Source organism: Gigantopelta aegis, chromosome 8 (assembly GCF_016097555.1).
Source record: "Gigantopelta aegis isolate Gae_Host chromosome 8, Gae_host_genome, whole genome shotgun sequence".
Lineage (NCBI taxonomy): Eukaryota > Metazoa > Mollusca > Gastropoda > Neomphalida > Peltospiridae > Gigantopelta > Gigantopelta aegis.
Window position 1 is genome coordinate 62314920 of NC_054706.1, and position 26781 is coordinate 62341700.

Consider the following 26781-nt stretch of genomic DNA (forward strand, 5'->3'; position numbering starts at 1 on the left):
CGCAAGCACGCACGCATGCACTCACACACACACACACACATAAATGCACACCATAAACACACACACACACACATATAAATGCACACCATAAACACCATTCATACAATATATTATAATATTAATATTGGCACAGCATATATATTGTTCTCTTAGGCTTACACAGAAACAAAAACAGATGTTTGAAACAAAGAATGACCCATCCTGGATCTCAAATTCAAGTGACTATCACTTTTGGTTAATCATCCTTTAATATTTTTACAGTATTCCACATTAACAGAGTACATTGAAGTATTAAAATTGCACCATTAATTTTGAAAAAGTTTCAACACATCCTGACATCGAAGTCGGTTTTATCAGCAACATGGCTATGAAAAATATGAAAAAGTCACTACACATCTGTGAGGTCTAATGTACATTGATAGATAACTTTGAGGATAGTTCTTGAAATGCTCTGCCATCCGACGATTTTCCTCTTCGTTTGATATAGTCCAACAACCGTGCCTGGAATAAGATTAAAGACAGCTTCATTTACCATAATACTAGTGATTAGATGCAGGTATGTGTATTTTAAACATCGATAACATACTAGGAAGGAAAGGAATGTCTGTGTACATGCATAATATAAATTGTCAAAAACAGATTGAGATGGAGGGTACTGGAGGTGTTTCACCCCTCCCCTCAACTTCTCAAACAACCATGGAAACCCTCTATGTAATGCCTGTTAATGTACTTTGGAATATCGGCAGTGCCCCTTTTGGACATTAACCCCCTTCTTCGAACATTCATACAGCCAGTCCTGATTGTTAACTCATTTATATTTTTATTCATTATTATTCAAAATGTAAGAGTATGAGCAAAAAACAAATCCACTGCTATCAATTTTCGCTGTTTAATATTAGACTATTTATAAAGGTTTTTGAAGTAAATGTAGAGAAAAAGGTCCTAGGTTCACATGGGTCAAAATTAGCTGATATTTCTGTCGGACATTTGGTCTGGTAAACTACAAATTATATCGGGCCAAATCAAAGTTCAGACCATGTCATACCTTTAAACAGATCATATATAAATTTATTACCCATACGGTTAAAAATGTCTTGGTACATATAAAAGTGATACGTCCCACTAGAACGCCAAGTGGGACATATCACTTTGACATCGCACGATGACGTCATCAATTGGCGCACTACAACCTTACAAGAACGTATATAAATTAAGATCGATTATAGGTAATAAATAGGATATTAAGCTCGCTACCATTTTTTATCATGTTTATGTCCCTCGTGAAATAATTTTCATTGTCACTCAGTAAACCTTGTGACAACTAAAAATTATTTCACTCAGGACATGATATGAAATGGAAGCTTGTTTAATATCCTATAAATTCTATTGTCCGTAAAGTTAAATTAGTACAGCCATGTGATAATACAATTAAACAGTTACCATTTGTTTGGAATCCCCCTGTTTATTCTTCTGTGCTAATACAATTATACAGTTACCATTTGTTTGGAATCCCCCTGTTTATTCTTCTGAGCCAAATTCCAGAGATTTGTGACAAGAGTTTGAAGGGACGCCTCACTAACATCTCCATGGGCAATTATTGTCTGGACCAGTTCCAACGACAGGTAACTCTGTCTACGAGCAGTCTGCAAGTAAAGAAAGTCAACAACATAATTAATATTAAACGTTTTTTGTTTATTGACACCAATGGAGCACATTGATTAATTAACCGTTGGCTATTGGTGTCAAACATTTGTAACTCTGACATGTATTCCGTAGAGGAAAACTTCTACAATTTCCTATCCTTAACCTGACATCTTACAAAGTGCATATACCATCCCTCTAGAGCCTACTTGTATTAGAAAAAAGAAGTTTTTATACCATCTTTGGCAAATGATGAATGTAACAATTTTGTGATATATTTTGTAAAAACAAAATCACTGAAAAAACCCACAAAGAAATTCCTACCACATAAAATATGTTTGCAATCTGGTTCATGAAATTGTTTAGACCATTTCAATTCCAGATAAATTTTTAATAAATTGTTTTTATTGAGGTCCAATACCAAGGTCACATTAGGGTATTTGATTTCTGCTTCAGTCAACATTACACAAATTTGAAATAACACCATATATGCCAAGCATACACCTGGTCCAGTTAGGAGTATAATTAATGTCTTTAGGTCAAGGTTATTTAATCAAATTGGTCCTCACATTTTGTCGCACTCTGAATGCTTATAGAAAACATTATTTTACTTCTAAATCCAGTTCAAATATGAGTAAGTATGGTTATCCAATCAAATTTGTCCTAACATTTTGTGACATTCTGACTGCTTATGGAAACTAATGTTTTAATCCTATGTGTATCGGTTATGGGTGAGACATACCTCAGGTGATGCCAGTGTTTTCAGATGAGAAAGGATTTCATTCACTAAAGTGTTGGCCATTGTCTTCACTTCATTGACATACTTGGGATCCGATGCATACATCATGTCATTGGAATCAACTGAAAATCAAACCAATCATAGTAAACATTTAGTCTGCAGTAATTTGATTAAACATTTTAACAGTCTATTACTTTATTTTTTAAATAACACTTTTATTTAAAAAATTTCTCTACTAACATGTACTATCAAATATCATAAAAAAATTATTTATTAGTTTGTGTATTATAATAATACATTAAAACCCCCAAAACCTAATGAGGTGGACGTACCAAACTCAAAACTAAACTAATTGATAGTTGAACATTACAATAGTATCAATATCATGTTTTTTAACAAAGTACTTCTGTAAAAGAATGCCATTAACAGTTAATAATTTGATTGTATGGATTGATACTGAATCATCCCCTTAAGAGTTTGTACTATGTATAAAAATGTGTTAATAAAGATACTGAATTTCGGAGGCTACTGTAGCCTGAACCACAAACTACTTTTCATGCTTACAATTATACACGTCAATGCTTCCTACTTTTCTCAAACAGTCTCGTACATTGGCTGCCTTACAGTCAAGTAATGAATGAATGAATGAATGAATGAATGTTTAAGGACACCCCAGCACAAACATACACATCGGCTATTGGGTATCAGAAAAGGTAAATATATGGAAATATTATTACAGTCAAGTAAAAACAAACCTTTATCAACATGATACAGGTAGAACTCCTGACAGGAAGCTGACATCATCGCTATCACTCGGGTGTAAAAGATAACCTTCGCGTCGCCATTGATATCCCATGTGTAGTCCTGCAGAACGTTCAGTAGACCGCGCAGAAGATACAAGACACCCGACTCAGGGTTATCCTGAAATAGGAAAAAAGAAATCATTGAATCAATACAACTCACTCGTAAGACATCATAGCTTAGCTTAAATGATTGTAGAATAAAATTTCCATTTTCTGAACCCTTATCCAAAATAAACCATATGATAGATTATCTTACATTAATATTACTTTTCACAAACACATACTAAAATATATACTGATGGAAAGAAATAAGGGAACACATAACAAAACCAGCAAACAATGACAGCAACCAGAACCCTCATCCATAGTATGAGGAAGATAACTGTGTTCCTTACATTCAATTCACATTACAGACAGTTAATCCCGTATGACATCTTTGTATTGTTATACAGACATTACTGTGCTAGTAGTCAACTAAATGTGGTCTACAATACCATGTGTTTCCATATTTCTTTCCATCAGTATCGACCGGCCTCGGTGGTGTCGTGGTTAGGCCATCGGTCTACAGGCTGGTATGTACAAATATACTAGGTTCGGATCCCAGTCGAGGCATAGGATTTTTAATCCAGATACCGACTCCAAACCCTGAGTGAGTGCTCCGCAAGGCTCAGTGGGTAGGTGTAAACCACTTACACCGATCAGTGATCCATAACTGGCTCAACAAAGACCATGGTTTGTGCTATCCTGCCTGTGGGAAGCGCAAATAAAAGATCCCTTGCTGCCTGTCGTAAAAGAGTGGACTATGTGGCGACTGCGGGTTTCCTCTAAAAACAGTGTCAGAATGACCATATGTTTGACGTCCAATAGCCGATGACAAGAAAAAATCAATGTGGCGTTGTTAAATAAAACAAACTTTTACTCCATCAGTATATATATATTTTCAAAAACAACAACAATAAAACCTATGTTAAGCAGCCACCTAATGAAATTTCAAAAGATGGCTACTTGAGCAGGTTTAGCTGTATTAGAAACTTACAGGAACGGCAAGCAGAGTTGACACAAAGTGGTGAAGATATTCTAAGAGGAAAGACTCTGATGACTTTTTCATGTCATACTCCATCGTTCTTGGCAGGTCAGGAATAAGTGATATGGCAGCCTTGAAAAAGGCATCGGCTGAAAAACAAAATTAACTAACTACAGTTCAGGACATCACACACCAAGCAAATTAAATTTATAAACTATCTTTCCTTCTACACTAGAAGTTAAAAAGAAACACCATTATTTTCATTTAAAAAACCCTGCACAAATTAACATATAATTTTCAGCAAAAACATAACATTTTAAAGTGACAGATCCTAGTTTTTAAACACTACCACAAATTTTTAACTATTAAGGCCATTTTCAATAATTAATATCAGACATTACCTACATTTTGTTGTTTACAATATCCATTTCCGTACATCCGCAGTGTTTATGGTTATCCTGGTGTTTGTAATGCCACAAAATAAAAAAAGTTCATAATTTCAAAAATATATGAGCATCTCAGAAAGAACGGTTATGGAGAGAAGCTTTAGTATATTTTTTAAGGGAATTTCCCGTGTTAACATCACAGACTCTTGTTTCACTCCATTTCATCTTTATTAAGATATGTTACAGGTTTGTAGATTAACTAAAATTACTGTCTTGTTTCCATGGGTTCAAATTAGGGTCTGCGACTTTAAATATTTTATTGTGATACTTTTTCTATTCAATTTAACCTGACCTCTAACCAATGGTATTTCTCCCTTTTACAATAGACTGGTCTGAACATCACAACAGCCAATGAAATAGCTTAAATCTGCCAATGTGTCCTCTGCTTCCTGTTCCAATCAAGTGACAGCTTCTTCCTTCTTTCTCCTTTACTCTTACGATCTGAATGTGTTTTATTTACCTTTCAGTTTATCCAAACCATCACAGTTTTTGTGTTGGTTTAGTTGAAGGTTTTTTAAGAGGATTTTGTTTATCCACATTTCTTCTTATTTCTTTGTGTATTTCTTAAATTTCATCTTTTACAAGTGTTATTTTTTCACTTACTCCATTCGATGTGTGTTTTGGTTTGGCAGCCATTTTGAAATTTTACTGTGACACTTTATCACAACGGACTACAATGAACTCTTCACTGTTAAAAACACAAACATACACAGTACAGGCAGTATGCTCACCTTGTGAAAAACACTGATTTAGAAGAGCAACCTGACCCGACAGTAAATACAGCTGGAGTTGAGAGAACACCGAACTTAGTGATGGAATTGTAATGAAGCAGTATGCCGCACAAGCCTGCAGTTAAAGGAAAAATAATTTTAAAAACCCAAACATAAATAAATAAAATAAAATACAAATCAGGCATGTTCGTATGGCTAAATAGTCAATATACAATTCTTAATTTACTAAATAGTACAAATATTTTTAATTTACTAGTCTTGACATTGAATTTAACAATGAATAACTATTAAGAAACTAATCTGTCCCAGCATATATAAACTCAAGGCTTTAATTGAAACTAGATTCATTTAATTCAAGTCTGGAGACTTACAATACTTTCTAAGGGTGCCATTCAACCATTATGTTAAGCAAAATTTGACCTTTTTTTTCTATACTCCCTCCCCCTTGTTGGTTTGGTAATTCTAACGATGCTGCCCCTTTAAAATTACATAATGCTTGTCAAATTACATAATGATGTAAATTTGACCAATAATAGATTTTGTGTTGGTAGTTATATTTGGTTTCAAACTTGGTAATATATACTAGATAGAAAATCATTTTGTAAAGAACATAATAGTGCTGACTGGCTGTATTTTAGTAACTATATATGAAAAGAAGAAACTTGTTTCGAACATGTTATGGCTCCTAAGTACAGGAAGCACAGGCCCAGCCGTGTATTGTCTGATTTGATAAATATCATAACATTTTTTAAAAACGCATCTCAATAAAACTCCTATCTCCCTCCTGTAGTATTTGACAAAAAGGGGTGGGACGTAGCCCAGTGGTAAAGCACATGCCTTATGCGCGGTCGGTCTAGGATCGATCTCCATCTCTTTCTCGTTCCAGCCAGTGCACTACGAATGGTATATCAAAGGCTGTGGTATGTGCTATCCTGTCTGTGAGATGGTACACATAAACGATCCCTTGCTACAAATGGAAAAATGTAGCAGGTTTCCTCTCTAAGACTGTATGTCAAAATTACCAAATGTTTGACATCCAGTAGCCAGTGATTAATAAATCAATGTGCTCTAATCCTGAAGTATTTGACAAAATACTTTACCCTGACAAATGCTCCGGTCTTCCTTGAATGATTTCCGTTAACCACCTTGCGGGTACCAATCGATAGGTTATTAACACTCTGAAAATACAAAATACTAATGGTAAACTTAGGAAAGAAATGCCATGAAATGTGAAAGAAAGAGAGAAAGCAAATTTCCTAAAACGAATAACCTTCTAAAGAAATATCAGTTCAATAAAATCTCAGCTATTTAATTGGTGGCTCTGATATGTCTACAAAATGGCATCAGTGGTATAGCCATGGTACTCAAAAAATTAAAGAAAGAAATGTTTTATTTAACGGCGCACTCAACACATTTTATTTATGGTTATATGGCGTCAGACATATGGTTAAATACCACACAGATATTGAGAGAGGAAACCCGCTGTCGCCACTTCATGTGTTACTCTTTTCGATTAGCACAGCCTTTGATATACCAGTCGTGGTGCACTGGTTGGAATGAGAAATAGCCCAATGGGCCACCCACAGGGATCGATCCCAGACCGACCGCGCATCGAGCAAATGCTGTACCACTGGGCTACATCCCGCCCCATGGTATTCAAGGCTGGTAGCTACTGGGTACACAACCCTGTACCGCCTCCCACCTAGAGAGAGTTTTAATGTCTTAACGACTAGGTGTTAGACCACTATACTAATTTCTTTCTCACTAACAACTAACCACAAACACACTATTCCCAGAGAGCTACGGCATCTGCTAAGGATATCATGATTGAACCTGAAAAGAATATAAACATAAAAAATGGTGTTATCGTCAAATTGTACTATTTTAAGGATGTAAGTCATCAAACCTTTAAGGACTAAAGTAGACAAACCTGTATGAGTTGGACTAACACGGCATCCAGGTTGCTGAATGAAGCTCGTGCCTCGACGAAGAAACTCAGCTGCTGCTCAAAGTCCCGACCAAAGGATATCTGTCGGACAAAGCTGCAGATCAAGTTGCCAATCACTCGCTTCTCATCGTCAAGCGTTAACGCACTGAGAAATAAAACACAATTACTGATAATAAATAAAGGATATCTGTCGGACAAAGCTGCAGATCAAGTTGCCAATCACTCGCTTCTCATCGTCAAGCGTTAACGCACTGAGAAATAAAACATAATTACTGATAATAAATAAAGGATATCTGTCGGACAAAGCTGCAGATCAAGTTGCCAATCACTCGCTTCTCATCGTCAAGCGTTAACGCACTGAGAAATAAAACATAATTACTGATAATAAATAAAGGATATCTGTCGGACAAAGCTGCAGATCAAGTTGCCAATCACTCGTTTCTCATCGTCAAGCGTTAACGCACTGAGAAATAAAACATAATTACTGATAATAAATAAAGGATATCTGTCGGACAAAGCTGCAGATCAAGTTGCCAATCACTAGCTTCTCATCGTCAAGCGTTAACGCACTGAGAAATAAAACATAATTACTGATAATAAATAATGGATATTTGTCGGACAAAGCTGCAGATCAAGTTGCCAATCACCCGTTTCTCATCGTCAAGCGTTAACGCACTGAGAAATAAAAGATAATTACTGATAATAAATAAAGGATATTTGTCGGACAAAGCTGCAGATCAAGTTGCCAATCACCCATTTCTCATCGTCAAGCGTTAACGCACTGAGAAATAAAACATAATTACTGATAATAAATAAAGGATATCTGTCGGACAAAGCTGCAGATCAAGTTGCCAATCACCCGTTTCTCATCGTCAAGCGTTAACGCACTGAGAATTAAAACATAATTACTGATAATAAATAAAGGATATCTGTCGGACAAAGCTGCAGATCAAGTTGCCAATCACCCGTTTCTCATCGTCAAGCGTTAACGCACTGAGAAATAAAACATAATTACTGATAATAAATAAAGGATATCTGTCGGACAAAGCTGCAGATCAAGTTGCCAATCACCCGTTTCTCATCGTCAAGCGTTAACGCACTGAGAAATAAAACATAATTACTGATAATAAATAAAGGATATTTGTCGGACAAAGCTGCAGATCAAGTTGCCAATCACCCGTTTCTCATCGTCAAGCGTTAACGCACTGAGAAATAAAACATAATTACTGATAATAAATAAAGGATATTTGTCGGACAAAGTTGCAGATCAAGTTGCCAATCACCCGTTTCTCATCGTCAAGCGTTAACGCACTGAGAAATAAAACATAATTACTGATAATAAATAAAGGATATTTGTCGGACAAAGCTGCAGATCAAGTTGCCAATCACCCGTTTCTCATCATCAAGCGTTAACGCACTGAGAAATAAAACATAATTACTGATAATAAATAAAGGATATCTGTCGGACAAAGCTGCAGATCAAGTTGCCAATCACTCGCTTCTCATCGTCAAGCGTTAACGCACTGAGAAATAAAACATAATTACTGATAATAAATAAAGGATATTTGTCGGACAAAGCTGCAGATCAAGTTGCCAATCACCCGTTTCTCATCGTCAAGCGTTAACGCACTGAGAAATAAAACATAATTACTGATAATAAATAAAGGATATTTGTCGGACAAAGCTGCAGATCAAGTTGCCAATCACCCGTTTCTCATCGCCAAGCGTTAACGCACTGAGAAATAAAACATAATTACTGATAATAAATAAAGGATATTTGTCGGACAAAGCTGCAGATCAAGTTGCCAATCACCCGTTTCTCATCGTCACGCGTTAACGCACTGAGAAATAAAACATAATTACTGATAATAAATAAAGGATATTTGTCGGACAAAGCTGCAGATCAAGTTGCCAATCACCCGTTTCTCATCGTCAAGCGTTAACGCACTGAGAAATAAAACATAATTACTGATAATAAATAAAGGATATTTGTCGGACAAAGCTGCAGATCAAGTTGCCAATCACTCGTTTCTCATCGTCAAGCGTTAACGCACTGAGAAATAGAACATAATTACTGATAATAAATAAAGGATATTTGTCGGACAAAGCTGCAGATCAAGTTGCCAATCACTCGCTTCTTAAATAAAAAAATGTTCCTGAAACTGATCACATGGGGTAAGAGAGACAATCATAACCCACAACATACATGTACTTTTGATTTTAATTTTATATTGACCCTTCTTCTGTGTCCAGTTTCATAATGCTTCTTGAAACTTAGATCAGTAGTTTTACTGCCTCATTGAAGTCAAGAAAAAGATTATTTATTTATTCAACGATGCACTCAACACATTTTATTTATGGTTATGTGGCGTCAGACATATGATTAAGGACCACACATATATTGAGAGAGGAAACCAGCTGTTGCCACTTCATGGGCTATTCTTTTCAATTAGCAGTAAGGGATCTTTTATATGCACCATCCCACAGACAGGGTAGTACATACCATAGCCTTTTGATATACCAGTCATGATGCACTGGCTGGAACGAGAAATAGCCCAATGGGCCCACCGATGGGGATCGATTCCACACTGACCGTGCATGAAGTGAGCGCTGTACCACTGGGCTACATCCTGGCCAAATATTCAAGTCAAGAGTCAACAGCAAGTCCTCTCAACTAAAAACAAATATTCAAGTCAAGAGTCAACAGCAAGTCCTCTCAACTAAAAACAAATATTCAAGTCAAGAGTCAACAGCAAGTCCTCTCAACTAAAAACAAATTTCTCTGATTTTTCTTGGTTGTTTCCAGATGTGCTGTCTTGTACTATCCTAGGCTGGACCTTTTTGCATATCTGACTCCACCATTTGCAAAAATACTAACGTATCAAATTACAACATAAAAAATTGTGCTCCTCCCTAGCTGGAATGACAAAAAAAACAAAAAACAACAACACCAAACCCCACCCCCTAAAAAAACAAAGGCCAATTAATCCTACACATCAGGTGAATACTCTACCACCAAGCTTCATATGTTTTAGTTAGATACAAGGAGTTTTTAAAATAGATTTTCATCCTCAATGAAGATTTCCCCAAATGCCATGGATATTCTTTACTTTGTAGCACTTGTAAACTAATTGCATGTACATGGGGAATCAATAAATGATCTACATATAACAATATAATCACTTACTTTACGGCATCATGCATGGTTTTACAGATGAACATCATCGCATTGATAACAATCGGGTCATTTGTAACTTCAACTTGATGTCTGAAAGTCAAGACATAAAACAAGACATGTACAGAAACAGTAATATATTACAAATGACATTCTTAAAGACATCTTTTGACTCTGTTGTTGAAAAAACGTGTGTGCAGCAATTTTAGCAGAGGTGATCCAGACTTTGATGACCAAAGTTTATAGGGTTGTTAAGTCATGCTCAACTCCAAATATATTGAGATAGAAAATCTGACCCACAAAACCGTCACTCTGCACACAAGCCTGAATCTACAAACTGATTACACAGCGAATCAAAGACTTTGAATGAGGTTAAATTTGTACAACTAAATTTGTACAAGTAAAATACAACTAACAGTGCACAAGCTCATCATCACATCTGTAATAATTACTGACATACATATTGGAAGGTGACTCTCTTTATCATACTCGTCATATTATAAGACATTGCCCACGACACAAATTATTGCACAATTTAGTACTTACTTTGAGAATGCTTCTGCTATGTTTTTGCACACCTCCACCTTGACAGCTTCTCTTTGGAACAGATCAATGAATGGCATAAATTTGTCCTGAAAGTAATAGTACTGGTATGTGCATCATTAGTACACAGAAATAAAAGTGTGTTATGAAATATTTTTGAAATTTTAATATTGGTGGTCAGGTACTGTTATTGTTACTTTATATACATGCCTACATTCAAAAGAGTTTGAGGCATGGGTACTAAGATTGGCTAGCTAGCTAGGGTTAAAGTTCAAAATGGTCAAAAATGGAAGCCCTCATTCAGAATGTATACCAAGCAGCAGCTAAAATCATATCCTAAGTTATGGATGGAGAATATGGAAAATTGTGGAAAAACAGCTGAACACCTGGAAATACGGTACAGATGATTAAAAAGCCAGAAAACTTCAATCTTTGAGTACAGCAAATGCTATATTGAAAAAAAAACATGTAAAGAGCAAATTTTATGCCATTTAAAATACTATTTGTTAAAATATTTCCCCCCTTTTCTTTTCAGAGGTTTACAGGACTACTACATGGTATTACATCCTGCTGATGTGAGGTCTGTCTAGGATCGATTTCCATCGGTGGGCCCATTGGGCTATTTCTCACTCTAACCAGTGCAGCAAGACTGGTATATCAAAGGCCATGGTGTGTGCATCCTGTCTGTGGGATGGTGCACATAAAAGACCCCTTGCTACTAATAGAAAAATGTAGCAAGTTTCCTCTCAAAGACTATATGTCAAAATTACCAAATGTTTGACATCCAATAGCTGATGATTAATAAATCAATCTCCTCATCAGAGGAAACCTACTACTTTTTTCCTAATACAGCAAGGGATCTTTTATATGCACTTTCCCACAAGCACATACCACAGCCTTTGACCAGTTGTGGTGCACTGGTTGGAAAGAGAAATTCTCCAATCAGTTGAATGTATCCACTGAGGTGGTTGGATCCTGTGACACAAGCACCTCGAGTGAGCACTCGTTAAACAAAAACAAACTTTCACGTTAACTATTTTGTGATAGAAGTATTCAAAGTAAATTACGCACCAGAGCAAAGAGTAGTGAGAAGTCGTGCTGATAAGACAGGATCTTGGAGACCACAGACTGCAGCTGTGGGTAAAAGTCTTCGAACGCACGATCTGGTATCATGTGCTTTATAATGTCGGACAGAATGGTGGTCACCTCTCTTTTCTACAACATAACGTAACCAACGAAATCTCATTCTCTGTATGTACTGGTATTCACAAAAGCATGATAAAACCAATGTACTGTTATGTATGATATATAGGTGAAATATCATAATAATACAGATGAAGTGCATTGCACAAAATAAAGAGTGGTTTATAATATTTAGAGGCAAACAAAAGCATAATAAAAACCAATGTACTGTTATGTATGATATATAGGTGAAGTATGGTAAGTATACAGATAAAGTGCACTGCACAAAATAAAAAGTGATTAATAATACTTGGGAGTAAAAAAACCCATAAAAGTGGTGAATTTTGGCCTTTGTCCAAATATTGGATTCAGAATTCATAGCTGTCAAATTTAAAAGCCATAAAATATATATGAATACAAGTACCGATATTGAAAAAGAAATCTGTTGACTGTCAGAAGTTAAAATAAAATATAATTCCATGTGTATATCTCTATGAGTATGAGACCACTTTAAAGTTTTTAGTTTTTTTTAATGTGCTAAACTGTACTTACACCAAAATGTTTGACAACATACTCTATCCATATTTCAGCACACCCAATGTAATCCTGAAAAAAACAAAAAACTAATTTAATCTGTCATTAGTGAAGCATATATCTACATGTACTTCCATGGATTACAATACACTAAAAGCTGAAGATGATAATTCTCAAAGCACGGATACTAGACATCTAATCTCATTAAATCCAAATGACAAAACCATTAACCCTTTCAAGTTCACCCCTCTGCACAAGACTGACTTCAAAGGAAGTGTTGACAAGATTGTCAAGATAGATATAAGATCTCATGTGTCAATAAGATGGGATGTTAGTCACATTATTTCACTGACAAGAGGGCAAAACGTGGTAAAGCACTTGCCTAATGCAAAATTGGTCTAGGATCGATCCCCATCAGTGAGCCCATTAGGCTATTTCTCACTAAGTTTAATGCGAAACTGTCTAGGATCGATCCCCATCAGTGATCCCATTAGGCTATTTCTCACTTAGTTTAATTCATCTACAAACCTGTAACACATTTGGATAAAGTTACAATTCAGTGAAACATGAGTCTGTGAATTTGAAATGGTGAAATACCCTCTAAACATTGACTAAAATTCGACTCCATAACTGTTACTTCTCAGATGCACTTGCATTTTTAAAAATATGAGAAATACATTTTGTGATGTTAAAAACACCAGGATGACCAAAAACACTTCGAATGTACAGAAATTGATAATCTAAACCATAAAATCTAAGTAAAGTATGATTTTAGTTATTGTGTGATGTTAAAAACACCAGGATTACCAAAAACACTTCGAGATTACAGAAATCAAAAACGGCTATAGTAGTCAAAAATATGCCTTAGTGTTTAAAAACTAGGGTACGTCCCTTTAACGAACACTCTCCACTCTATTTGCCAAGACCTACAGTCAGAGTAACAAGTAAGACCTGATGACAGTCAGGTGGTATGTTCATAAAATAATAGTAATATAATAGTAACCCTACCGGTCCAACAGGAGGGGACTGTAGGGACATTTCATTTCATCTCAACTATATCCAATTAAGGTTCAAGCACACTATGCTGGGCATACACCTCAGCTATCTGGGCTGTCTGTCCAGGACAGTGAGTTAGTTTTTTAGTGGTTAGTCAGAGAGAAGAGGGTGTAGTGGCCTTACACCTACCCACTGAGCCCTAAAGAACACGCTCTGGGTTGGAGCCGGTACCGGGCTGCAAACCCTGTACCTACCAGCCTGTAGTCCGATGGCTTAACCACTGCGCCACAGAGGCCGGTCATAGGGACATGTATTGCTTTAACAGTACTCTCAGAATGCTTGTTTTACTCAAAGCTTCATGAAATATCTGACTTCCACCCACCATTGGGTTCTTCAGCTTAACGACGGCTTTCCACACTTCATTGAGAACAGCCAGTCGCTGATCTTCGGGCGGGTCAGCCATCACCACACAGATTCCAAGGGTCCGGTACAGCAGGTGCTGAAAGAAAAGGAATGTTTTTATTGTTTAACGACACCCTTGCACATTATCTTATTTTTAAAAAGCTGCATTGCTAGATGTTCATTTCAATGCAATAAAAAAAAAAAAAAAATTAAAATTAAACTTTAAAAAAAATTCAGTTAAAAAATTAATTGTCTAATTGCTGAGCCTCAACGTGGCACAGGGGTGAACAGTACGGATACCAATCCAGGTATCTGAGGTGGCCAATCACAGTAATATGCATAATGACATCATCATGTCACAACAAAAAGACATTAAACTCAATCAAAGGACTGACAAGGGAGGAGCAAGTCGTCATTTTTAGACTGCGGGGGGCGAGATGTAGCCCAGTGGTAAAGTGCTTGCTTGCTGAGCAGTCGGTTTGGGATCGATCCCTGTCGGTGGACCCATTGGGCTATTTCTCACTCCAGCCAGTGCACCACAACTGGTACATCAAAGGCTGTGGTATGTGCACTCCTGTCTATGGGATGATGCATATAAAAGATCCCTTGCTGCTAATCAAAAAAAGTAGACCATGAAGTGGCAACAGCGGGTTTCCTCCCTCAATATATGTGTGGTCCTTAACCATATAACTGTAAATGAAATATGTTGAGTGCGTCGTTAAATAAAACATTTCCTTACTTCATTTTAAGACCGAGAACAGAACATAACAGACTGAACAGCCACCTACACAGACTGAAGCTCTCGAATACAGCATTGTGCTTACGTGGACAGGGAGAAGAGACAACAACCCACTTCCTACAGGATTGCAGCCAGCACCAGTAAATAAGAGACCATATATTGCATGTTTACGTAAAGTATCCCTGGCAGGAAAATTACATGGCGACAAAGAACACCTTACGAAAACTGCCCAGTTCACCCTGATGTCAGGTAGAATCATTTAAGTTGGAAAAGCAACCTATTTAGGACTTAACAGTCACGATTAGCTTGAACGAAAAGAAGAACAAGAAGATTAAGCTCAACTTAATTCTGATCCGTAATTAAAAGCAATCGGAAATGTGTTTTTTAACAACGCACTCAACACATTTTATTTATGATTATACGGCATCAGACATATGGTTAAGGACCACACAGATATAAAGAGAGGAAACCCGCTGTTGCCACTTCATGGGCTACTCTTTTCGATTAGCAGCAAGGGATCTTTTATATGCACCATCCCAGAAACAAGATAATACATACCACGGTCTTTGTTACACCAGTTATACTGGCTGGAACGAGAAATAGCCCAATGAGCCCACTGATGGGGATCAATCCTATACCGACCGCGTATCAAGCGAGCGCTTTACCACTGGGCTATAAAAGTAATAGATACCTTAGGAAAACCAGTATCTTCACAATCTTTGATCATCTCAGTAAACATTATTGCTCGATTGGCAATGAATTCAGGCTGGAATGCTGCCATGATCGAGTTAACAAGCAGGGCACTGAAACAAAGAGAAATATTTGTTCTTTATTTATCACAAGACTGGAAATTATGAAATGTTTATGAGAACAATACAAGTGCCGAATGAAATATTTTTGTCTTCAAATTTAGTATCTTCAGACAAACTGACAAGATTAAAAAGTATTATTGTTGAAGGGTGTGTGGAGGTGGATGTCCAGATTCAAGATGTTGGATCAGTCAATGTATGGTTATATAGCGTCAGACATATAGTTAAAGACCACACAGATATTGAGGGAGGAAACCCACTGTCGCCACTTCATGGACTGCTTTTTGATAAGCAGCCAGGGATCTTTTATATGCACCATCCCATATACAGGGTAGTACATACCACAGCCTTTGATGTATGAATGAATAAAAACAAAAAGAAGAACTGCAAACTATTTAGAGGCTTGTATAGACTGGTGTGTGCAGTCCGAATGTTGCGTCAAAAGCTTACGTTTTGGACATATACTATAAAGGAAGAAGGAAATGTTTTATTTAATGACGCACTCAACACATTTTATTTACGGTTATATGGCATCGGACATATGGTTAAGGACCACACAGATATTGAAGGAGGAAACCTGCTGTCGCCACTTCATGGGCTACTCTTTTCGATTGGCAGCAAGGGATCTTTTATATGCACTATCCCACAGACAGGATAGCACATACCACGGCCTTTGATGTACCAGTCGTAGTGCACTGGCTGGAGCGAAAAATAGCCCAATGGACCTACTGACAGGACCGCTTTACCACCGGGCTACGTCTCGCTCCTTTGGGCATATACACCATATACGGTTATTTCACTGCGGCTGGCCACATGAGTTTTGCAGATGTAAACATCGCACACATCCAGTCTAGATGCTCTAATTGAAGACAATGTATTGCAATTGTTTTTTTTAGCCAGACCGCACACACAGCATCCAGTCTATATAAGCCTTAAAGCTGCCTAATAGTTAACCTGTTACATTCTTGTTGACATTTCTCCAGAATCTCTGAAAGTGTTTTCTCGGAAGATTTGTTGGCAATACACTGAAGAATCCAGTCGAGGGCTGGGGAGTAGAGTGTCAGGTATTTCGACATCTCAAGCTTCTGAACAGCTAACGTGTTCTGAACACTATCACTGTGCAACTGAAACAAATATGTTATTATTACAGAAATAATGATAAACATAAATTTCAAAATAGTAGACAGTTTGATGAGAAAAATTAAAAGGTTTAATACTGCCAATTATATAGGTTCTTTGTCTAATATAAGCCAGAAAAAAAAGAAAAAAAAAAAAAAAAAAAAGGCAAAACAATATTCTCTACCTTACTTCATCTCATTCTAAAGTATAAACTTATGATTTGGTTTTATATATCAATACATGCACTAATGTGACATATTGTTTTATATCAGCACCTGATATGAAATTATGAAAAAACTAATGGAAAGTTGCAATGCAAAACAAGTAGTTCACCTGAGAAAAGGCCATCAGAAAATCATTAAAGCAAGGCATGAGATGGTTTCTGATGCTTGGTGCCACCAAGATTCCAACCTGAATCAAACAAATTTAATATAATCAGATGATGAAAATTCCAAGATGAGTTTCAGAAATGTCATTACATATTTATCACCAGAAAATGGATGAGTGTAAATTTACTAAACCTTAAAAAATTCCCATGCATGCTGCTAATAAAGAGTTGGACTCAGTTGTACAGGCACCTCATCACCATTTCCTTTAATGCTGTTTTGTGTAGCAGCTTCATTAATATAGTCAGGCTTAGAAAACAGGTCGTCATTAATATATATAATATATACATATAAGGGCAGATAACTTAACATTTTTATTATCAATCAATATTGTGTTTTTTTGCAAAGTTAAGTTATGAAACAATCTTAGTGCTAAGATCACCTTAAGTGTATAAGGTAGTTATGCACTTAAGGTGATCTTAGCATTAAGATCGCTTCTTGAAATGGGGCCCCAACAGTAGTACCCCAAAATAGCACACTTCACCGAATTTATTCTGACACAGAAATTTTATTGAAATGTATATAAAAGTAAATAGTGTTGTGCAACCTATAATGGTTAAGCCATTCTTTTAAGGCAGGTAGGTTTTGGGTTTGCATCTTAGCATCTTCTGAAATCATATAATACAGTACAAATGAATGTATTATTTAATCAGCCTTGTTTTGACAGTGTTTATCTGGGATGGAGAAAATACTTACCCGACTGAGATAACACTTGGCGTGTATGGAGACGAGAGGATTGCCGATACCCCTCGTCATCAGAGTGAGTCGGTTCAGAGCCTCGGCATACTCTCTGTAAACACACACAAACCAGATAATAAAGTAAATGGTCACTATAAATGGAGATGTTCCATAAGTTTGTAATGCTTTGATAGGGAGAGGTTGCATGTATGGGATGCTATAAACAAATTGAGGGTGGGCGGTGTGGAAGGGGTAGTCTTTTGAATAGTTTATTGTTTTGGGCAAAATTATTTAGAGAAACAGCATTTTACAAATAGCAAAATCGGGTATTTCTCCTTCTCTAGAATAAATTAGCCATGTCTATTTGTTTTTACTTTATGAATAATAAAGAAACATTGTTTTGAAAATAATACATAATTCTTGACATAATATTAATGAGGTCAATAAAGTTTATTTTATTATTCTCTTATTGAGATAATTTACCACTGGTCTTTTCCTAATACATGTTTGAAAATAAAACATCTGTCCAAATATAAAGGTAATCCACCAATGCCCTTGACTATTATGTATTTCATTTTAGCAAGTCACTTATTTTGTTTGTGCATCTGCAACAAGTATAGCTACTGTATATTCAGGACAACATTTTACTGTAATTACACAAGTAAATAATGTATGGTCTACGGCAGGCCCGTAGCCAATGGAGGGGTCGGAGGGGTGGTGGTCGACCCCACCCACCGGTGGCTTTTTTTTCCAATAAGCCCCCGGAGCCCCCTAAGCAACTCGGGTGCTTTACGCCCTTGTGTGAGTCACTTCGTGCCTCACTATAACCCTACCCCCTCAATCAAAATCCTGGCTACGGAAAAACATTCAGTGACATGTGTCCTACCCTGGGTTAAGGAAACTGTAACATTTGAGAATTGCACACTCCACGAAGAAGCGAGGCACCAGCTCTCTGATGGAGGCGATCTTGAAGAACCAATTCCTGCAGGTCTCTTTGGCCGATTCTGGAACCTGACTTGGGGTAAAATTATCTACAATAAAGAATACATTAAAATTCTGTGTTACATACATGTATATTTACAGGGGTATCACTCATCAAAATCTATGAAACCTATAGTACTTGAAATCAGCATTAAAAATAATAACATTGTACAGTCATAAAATTAGCATTAAGTACAAAATATCAGACACATAAATACAACTGATAAAGATGATGTTGGTAAATTAAAAGTATTTTAAGTACTAAATGGGGAACTACCTGACCCATTTGGCACTCTGCTACAAAACATGGATCTACATGTGCCTGGATACTAGACCTTCAGTATGAAACAGGGACCTTCCTGGTAAACTGAAAGGTACTCTCCTACAAAGCATGGACCTAACATGCACCTTATACATTAACAGGGATCTACAGCCACAAAAGATTCTATCATACCAGCGCTAACTCTGGGTCAGCAGAAAATTTCGCCACATTATCAATCCTACTTCAAAAACTGCAGAAACACATTTATTTTCCAACAAAACATCGTTTATCTCATGAAATTATTTCACCAAATTAAAATAAAATTTGCCAATTGTTTTTGAAATTTGCAATTGGCGAATTTGTCAAGTGCCAGAGCTAGCCCTGCATACATGTACGTTGTCATTCAATAGTGAACTAACTAAATAAACATGTCAGCAATGATTTCTCTGCAAAAGAAGGTCCTACCAGGTAACTTAACAGGAACTCCACTACCTGGTGGGTAGTACTGCGCTTTCTCCTTGAGTCGGTTGTACACGAGTTTCCCAAATGTATCTAGAATGTCTGTGATGAGGACAAACTTGCTGGGGTAGAACGGAATCACAGACACATCAGCCAACAGCTTAGAACACTGGCAAAATTAAATAGACAATGATTACATGCGTGAAAATGGGTACAATATGTTAACCCCAAAGTTGCCAAGAGATTTAGGAGACATATAATTCTCTGTTATTTCCACCCGTAAGTTTAAAACATTACTAAGTAAAGGAATGACTGTTTAACGTCACCTCAACACATCTTAAATTTAGACTATTCACAGTCTTTTCAGTCATGTTGTTATTGTGAAACCCACTGGCACCACATAGGCTACTCCTTCCAAAAGGCAGCTAGGGGTCTTTTATATATACTTCTCCATAATCAGGACAGAATATACCATGGCCTTTAATCTGCTTACTTTCGATTATTACAATTAATTGAATTTCAGTTGTATTTAAAGTTTATGACATTGAAACTTGTCTTATTCCTTTCAGTTTTACTTGGGAAATAATACAAATTCCCGACATTGGGAGAGTTTACGTACCCTAAAATCTTGGAAATTAATGGATACATTAAACATTTTTTTAGAAAGAATATTATAGTAAGAGAACTGCTATTTAAAATTTGTGAAATACATGAAACGCAATGTCTATTTTTAAAACAGGGTTCTTACACTTGATAAAAACATAAATTTCAAGGACATATCCAGGACATTTTTTTTTTCCAGGACATTAAATGTTCAATCAATGAATGTTTTATAACAAACTGTTGTCTGAATTTAGACAGGTTAAATTTCCAGGAACAATAAAAATTTAATGCTTTTTCCAGGACATTCTAGGATTTCCACAACGTGTAAGAACCCTGTAACAAATTCAAACCATTAATCACATGTCTAGAATGGGCAGTTACGATATGTATATAGAATACTAAATGAGCATACCTGTCATAACATTTTTTATAAAATGAGTGAAACGTTTTGGTATCTGACGAGCGAAAGCAAGTCAGATACCAACACAGTTCATGAGTTTCATAAAAATGGAATAACAGGCAAGCAAGTTTAGTATTTTATTTATTACAAACCAACTGCAAACAAGCCACAAGGCAGAAGTCAGCAGATGTCGAGATCTACTACATGTTAATTTCTACAAAATGGGTCAGCAAGTGATCTATGACATGCCAATATTACACTAGTTAGATATTGAGAGATTGTTATGACATGCGTAATATCTTACACTGGTGTGCAATAATTTGTTTTTATTACATACTATTTGGGCTAGCTCTGGTCAGCAGGAAATTTCACCAAATAATCTATTAACCTTCAAAAACCCAGTAATTTTGTAACAATTATTACAGGAAATTATTTTTCCAAATTAAAATAAAATTTGCCAATTGTTTTTGAAATTCACAATTGGCAAATTTGGCGAGTGCTTTAGCTAGCCCTGCATACCTCAAATGATTTTCTGTCCGAACGAATTGACTGGACTCACCTGGATTGCTATTTTGAGAGCCTTGACCCTCTGGTCCTGGTCCCAGGAGTTGATTAGAGCTAGGTTTAGATCATCTATCCGCTTCACGTAATCCTGCTGACTAAGGTTCAACATCTCCTGGACAGATCCCTGAAAGTTAAACAAAATCAGATAAGTTATAGCAACCAGCAGAATGAAGAAGAAGAAGAAGTTTGTGTTATTTAACGACACCACTAGAGCACATTCGGCTGTCGGATGTCAAACATTTTGTAATTTTGACATATAGTCTTACAGAGGAAAGCCGCTACATTTTTCCATTAGTAGCAAGGGATCTTTTATATGCTCCATCCCACAGACAGAATAGCACATACCACGGCCTTTGATATACCAGTCGTGGTGCACTGGCTGGAATTAGAAATAGCTCAATGGGCCCACCAACAAGGATTGATACCCCTACCCCCCCAAAAAGGCAGAAAAAGCACATTGCTACATAGGATGCTCTTACCAAATAACTGTAAATTATCTCTTATATGCACTTTCATATAGCATGATGTTCTAGTCAGGACGCTCTGATTGGGATTGTGAAAACCCCCACAGACAATCGAGTTGATAACTCATAACACTATAAGCAAGTGCTCAGTTAAATATCCACCATAGTGTATATTCCATTTAGCACATGGCCCTGTTCCACCCATTCACAAAATCCCGAATTTGTCCCTACAAATAAAACAAGCATTCTGAAAATACTGCTAAAGCAATACATGTTCCCTGCTGGGCCCAACAAACTTTCATATCTCCTAAATTCAAGGGCAATAACTCTGAGCAAAAATGGGTAACTTGCCATGAAAGTTAAAACTTGATCTGTAGCAGTAAGTAATAAAGCAATACACAAAATTTCATTTCAATATCTTCAGGTACTGCAGAAAAGAAAGTCCAGAAAACTAATTTTCATATCTTGTAAGTTCAAGAGCCATAACTGTGAAAAATGTGTAAATCATTATGAACAGTACATGATAAAGCTATACACAAAAACATGGAGGTGAAACCTATAGTCCCCTCTGGTTAGACCAGTAGAGGACTAATACCACGAACCTCTTCAAAATCATCAAGCTGCTCAAGTCGATTCTTCACCTTGTCACTGACTGTGGTAGTCTGTGTCTTCATAACAACTAGAATATATTTTAAAAAAACATTTTAAATTTGTGCATTGACAAAATTTTAAACAGAAGTTCTCATACTATATAACTATCTAAAAATATATCCATTAATTTCCAAGATTTTAGCCTACATAATTTTACCCTTCATACATCTTGTGCTACAGTGTTACCTCTTTCCTTGTCTGCAGAAGAGAGAAAACTTGTTGTAATGGAGAGTTTTTCGGAGGTTGTAAATCTAGCCAGGATTCCAGCCTTTTTAAGTGACCATGGTTCAAATGTCTCATCCAGTTCATTTGATGACTTTTTATCACCTTTACCCTTAAAGGAAGAAAAATTGAGATACGTTAAAAAACATGTTTTTAAATGAGAGAAAAAAAGAGAGTAAATATTCCAATGTCTGCAACATGTAGTCTAGTATGCCCACTGCCAAATTAGCCAATTGCTAATTTATATACAAAGTGGCTACAACATTTAGTTTTGGGCTAATAAAATTATTTTTAAATTAACCACTTTTGAATAATTTTTGAGGAAATACTCCACATACCTGAACACTGTAAAACCTAAATTAGTACTAGCGAGGCCTGCATGATGCCAGTACCAGCTCCCACCCAGAGTTTTAAAAGCCTAGTGAGAAGTGTCAGGGCACTACACTTTTGTCTTGCTCACTGACTACTAACAACTAATTAGACCTAGTCCTGGACAAATTGCCATGACAGCAGACCTTTTTTTTGGGGGGGGGGGGGGGGGGTGTGTAATTTTGCGAACTATAAAAATTATTATATGAAATTATTTCACCAAATTAAAATAAAATTCACCAATTGTTTTGAAACTGGCAAATTTGGTGAACCCCAGAGCTGGCCTTGCAGCTGGCTTACATGTATGTATATGCCCATGACACCATGCTTGAACCATAACTGGATACAAGCATAAAAATCAAGTTAAAGTTCTTGAGTAATTTTTACCTCCCCTTAGTATGTGAAAGAAAGGTTTTATTTAATGACGCACTCAACACATTTTATTTACGGTTGGTTATATGGCATCAGACATATGGTTAAGGACCACACAGATATTGAGAGAAGAAACCTGCTGTCGCCACTTCATGGGCTACTCTTTTTGATTAGCAGCAAGGGTTCTTTTATATGCACCATCCAACAGGCAGGGTAATACACACCACAGCCTTTGATATACCAGTCGTGGTGCACTGGCTGGAACAAGAAATAGCCCAATGGGGCCACCGACAGGGATTGATCTCAAACCGACTATCCATCAAGCAAGCGCTTTACCACTGAGCTACATCCCGCCCCATCAAGTTAAAATGAAATGTAAACTAGCTCTCCATATTTATTAGACCATTTACTAAAACAACAAGCATTATATCACCACTGCACAGTGAAATACCTCAAAACTTGCTGATCTGCCTGATGATTTTGAGGTTTTCTCCGCTGCCAACTGGGAAAGTGGATCTGATCCATCCAAAGCTTGAAAGAGTGGATCACTCAGACTCAGTGGATCAACAAATTCGGTCTTCGTGGTAGTGCTGGACTTCTGTGGGGTGTTACTGCCTCCACGCTTTTCAGCTCTCTTCATTTCTGTCACCTGACAGAGGAAAATATGTGACATAAAGATTGAATATCACAAAATAACAGTAAAGTCAACTAGAGATAGGTGACTTATTTGTTTTACCAACTGTCTATCTTCGGTAGACAAGAAAGGAAATGTTTTATTTAACGACGCACTCAACACATTTCATTTACGGTTATATGGAGTTGGACATACGGTTAAGGACCACACAGATATTGAGGGAGGAAAACTGCTGTCGCCATTTCATGGGCTACTCTTTTTGATTAGCAGCAAGGGATCTTTTATATGCACCATCCCATAAAAAGGATAGTACATACCACGGCCTTTGATGCACCAGTCGTAATGCACTGGCTGGAGCGAGAAATAGCCCAATGTATGCACCATCCCATAAAAAGGATAGTACATACCACGGCCTTTGATGCACCAGTCGTAATGCACTGATGGGGATCGATCCCAAACCGACCGCGCATCAAGTGAATGCTTTACCACTAAGCTACATCACACACCCTTGGTAGACAAATGCCCAAAAAAGCAAACTTATGTAAAAATTACTATAAAAGCCCTTAGAGCTTTTCCAAATTGATCATAAAGGATTGAGGTGGGAGACCCAGTAATTTGTTTAATTCTGGTAGTTCTGGCACGTTTTCCTTTGTATACTTAGATTAAATACAGTAAAACCCCTCTAAACAGGACACCCAAGAAACCAAGTAAAAAGTCAGGTTGTAGTGGTATCTGGTTTAGAGAGGTTCTGTTCTGTACTGATATTTAAAAAGGGACCATGAAAAACATCCGCTTTTGAGCGGTAACATTTTATTTTGTGCTTGGGAGATATATGTAAACAAATGCTTCCAATGTACCTCCACCCCAATGTGATCATATCTAGAACGGCCCTTATGAAATAGATGCAAAGTAAAGTTCAACAACAACTCACTGTCACAGGTTTCAGCGGATGACTGGAGGCAGGTTGAGGTATACAAGCCTCGAAATTCCTCTCGGAATCATAGTTTCGTTGCCGAGGGTACCTGAAATGAGTAGATACAAGTTACAAATGTACATTCACAGGCCTCTGAAAATTTCGAAAGCGACAGTTTCGTTCATGCGTCGCTCACGTAAGTATAGTTTGCATAACCCATTTTTTTTTCACACATTGAATTTATGACATCATTTACATGTTCATGAATGGTTACCTAAAAACAAAATGGGTTAACTGAATTTGTTTTTGCCTAACCATAAATGGATTACGCCAATTTTCAATTATCAGATGCCTGCATACATGTACATATATATATATTTATGACAATGATATACTCAAATATATGGTGAACCGAACAGCAATCTATATCATAGTTGCATTTGTATTTGTCACTAGCTGAACCGAATACATGAATGTATATAATATTATGTAATGCTAACTGTACAATTTATGTTTCTAATTCACACTAACCATAACGCAATACTGATTCGATTGGTTTGGTAATGTCCAGACCGGTTTTATAGTAGATCAAGCACATAGACCAATCCTGTTTTATTCAACGCCTTGGACTGGTACCCTACGTGTACCATGATTTCACTTCAGTCACAAAATACCTCATTAGTTTTTACTTTAAAAATACAAATAAATACTGTTCTTCCCTTCCGCAAAACCTTTTCACTTTGGTATTCATGGACATGAATACATATTCATATCCGTTACCTCATATTCATGAATCACAGAAAGGGCCGTAATAGTGATCATGTGATGCTACGTCATGATATATAGGTCAGCGAGCTTGGAATACTGCTGGCGAAGTTTGCCAAAGCTTAGATGCACGTGCGTGCTGTCAGGTTTCTTCCTGTAGTGTATGTATTAGTGATATGTGGATTTTTTGTTGATCAAGGAACTCGAAAATGATCGATGTAAAGATATTTGACGTCAAACATAGGATTGTTGTGGTATTAGTATAATTAGAGCGGGAATCTTTGACTACAGTTTGGTGGGCAGTGACTGCAAAATAATTACATAGGTTGGTCTCTGACAGTAAGAGAGTTTTTAACAACTGTCCAAATGTCCGTCTAGCTCTCTTACCATCAAAGTACTTAGGCTAGCATGACTATAAATACATATGTAGGCCCTACTTAGGCCAAAAGAATGAAAGTTATAGATTTGCGTCCGAACAATTTTAAAAACACATGAGGCTTTTTTTCATTATTCATTATTTTTATTGATCTATTATTTCCATAGTAGATTCAAGTCCAAATGAGGTCTTTGACATGTTTGAAGGTGGACGTGCGAGAGCCGAAGTTTTCCATTGGTCTATTCGATGTGCTGAAACAGAAGGACCAATCACATCGCGGTGGACGCAAATCTATAACTTTCATTCTCATGGCCTTAGTAAATTAAATTAGTTTTAAATGAAATTACAATATATGAAATTGTTTGATGTGTTTTTGTAGACATGTAATTCAATGTATACAGTTTAAATTTAAAAACAAACACAAAAATAATACAAATAAATAATAATTTAAAAACTATTATAATAAAAAATAAATTATGCAAATTTGAAACGGACACTTTAAGTAAAAAATACACAAAATTAATAAATGAATAAAAAATACACCTGTTTCATTTATTATTTATGATATAAAAACCTTGCTTAATTGTAAAACGTAAGCCTAAATTTTAGGGGCACCTCCCCCATCGACTGTCTGTAAATTTAAATGAAATTTGTCAATACATTCATCAAAAGTAACACATTTGCACTAATGAATTGCAAACAAAACTATAAGAAGATATTATCTGCGCAATCAATATGTAATGTAACAAAACCAAAAATTATATATGTAAATAAAACTAAAATAAAAACATCGCGGAAGCGATATACCATTCGATGGTAGCCATTTTTGTTCACGTGATAGTAAACGCTAC

At 36.5% G+C, this 26781-nt stretch overlaps 1 protein-coding gene across 2 annotated transcripts; it reads right to left on the reverse strand.

Annotated features, from left to right (window-relative positions):
- LOC121379883 (VPS35 endosomal protein-sorting factor-like) lies at positions 1-26781 on the reverse strand. 2 transcript variants are annotated; one of them, XM_041508548.1, is made up of 25 exons: positions 26738-26781; positions 24808-24898; positions 23694-23891; positions 22466-22613; positions 22231-22307; positions 21160-21288; positions 19604-19766; positions 18782-18926; positions 17914-18007; positions 17165-17242; positions 16667-16836; positions 15595-15706; positions 14145-14261; positions 12785-12838; positions 12122-12265; positions 11054-11139; positions 10520-10600; positions 7315-7477; positions 6485-6562; positions 5385-5499; positions 4220-4356; positions 3136-3301; positions 2384-2502; positions 1497-1643; positions 1-501 (listed from the first exon to the last, which is right to left on the reverse strand). In XM_041508548.1, the coding sequence occupies exons 1-25, from the start codon at positions 26752-26754 to the stop codon at positions 406-408; spliced, it is 2925 nt and encodes a 974-aa protein (XP_041364482.1). In that variant the 5' UTR covers positions 26755-26781; the 3' UTR covers positions 1-405. The 2 variants fall into 2 exon arrangements, with proteins under 2 accessions (XP_041364482.1, XP_041364483.1); XM_041508549.1 differs by having other exon boundaries at positions 1441-1643.

What these genes read in the sequence shown, in the direction of transcription:
- LOC121379883 (XM_041508548.1), bottom strand. An exon ending in CCAAGTGTTATCTCAGTCGG is followed by an intron (nt 17,243 to 17,913) that starts GTAAGTATTTTC and finishes TGTTTGATTCAG; the next exon opens with GTTGGAATCTTGGTGGCACC. An exon ending in TTCTGATGGCCTTTTCTCAG is followed by an intron (nt 16,837 to 17,164) that starts GTGAACTACTTG and finishes TATTTGTTTCAG; the next exon opens with TTGCACAGTGATAGTGTTCA.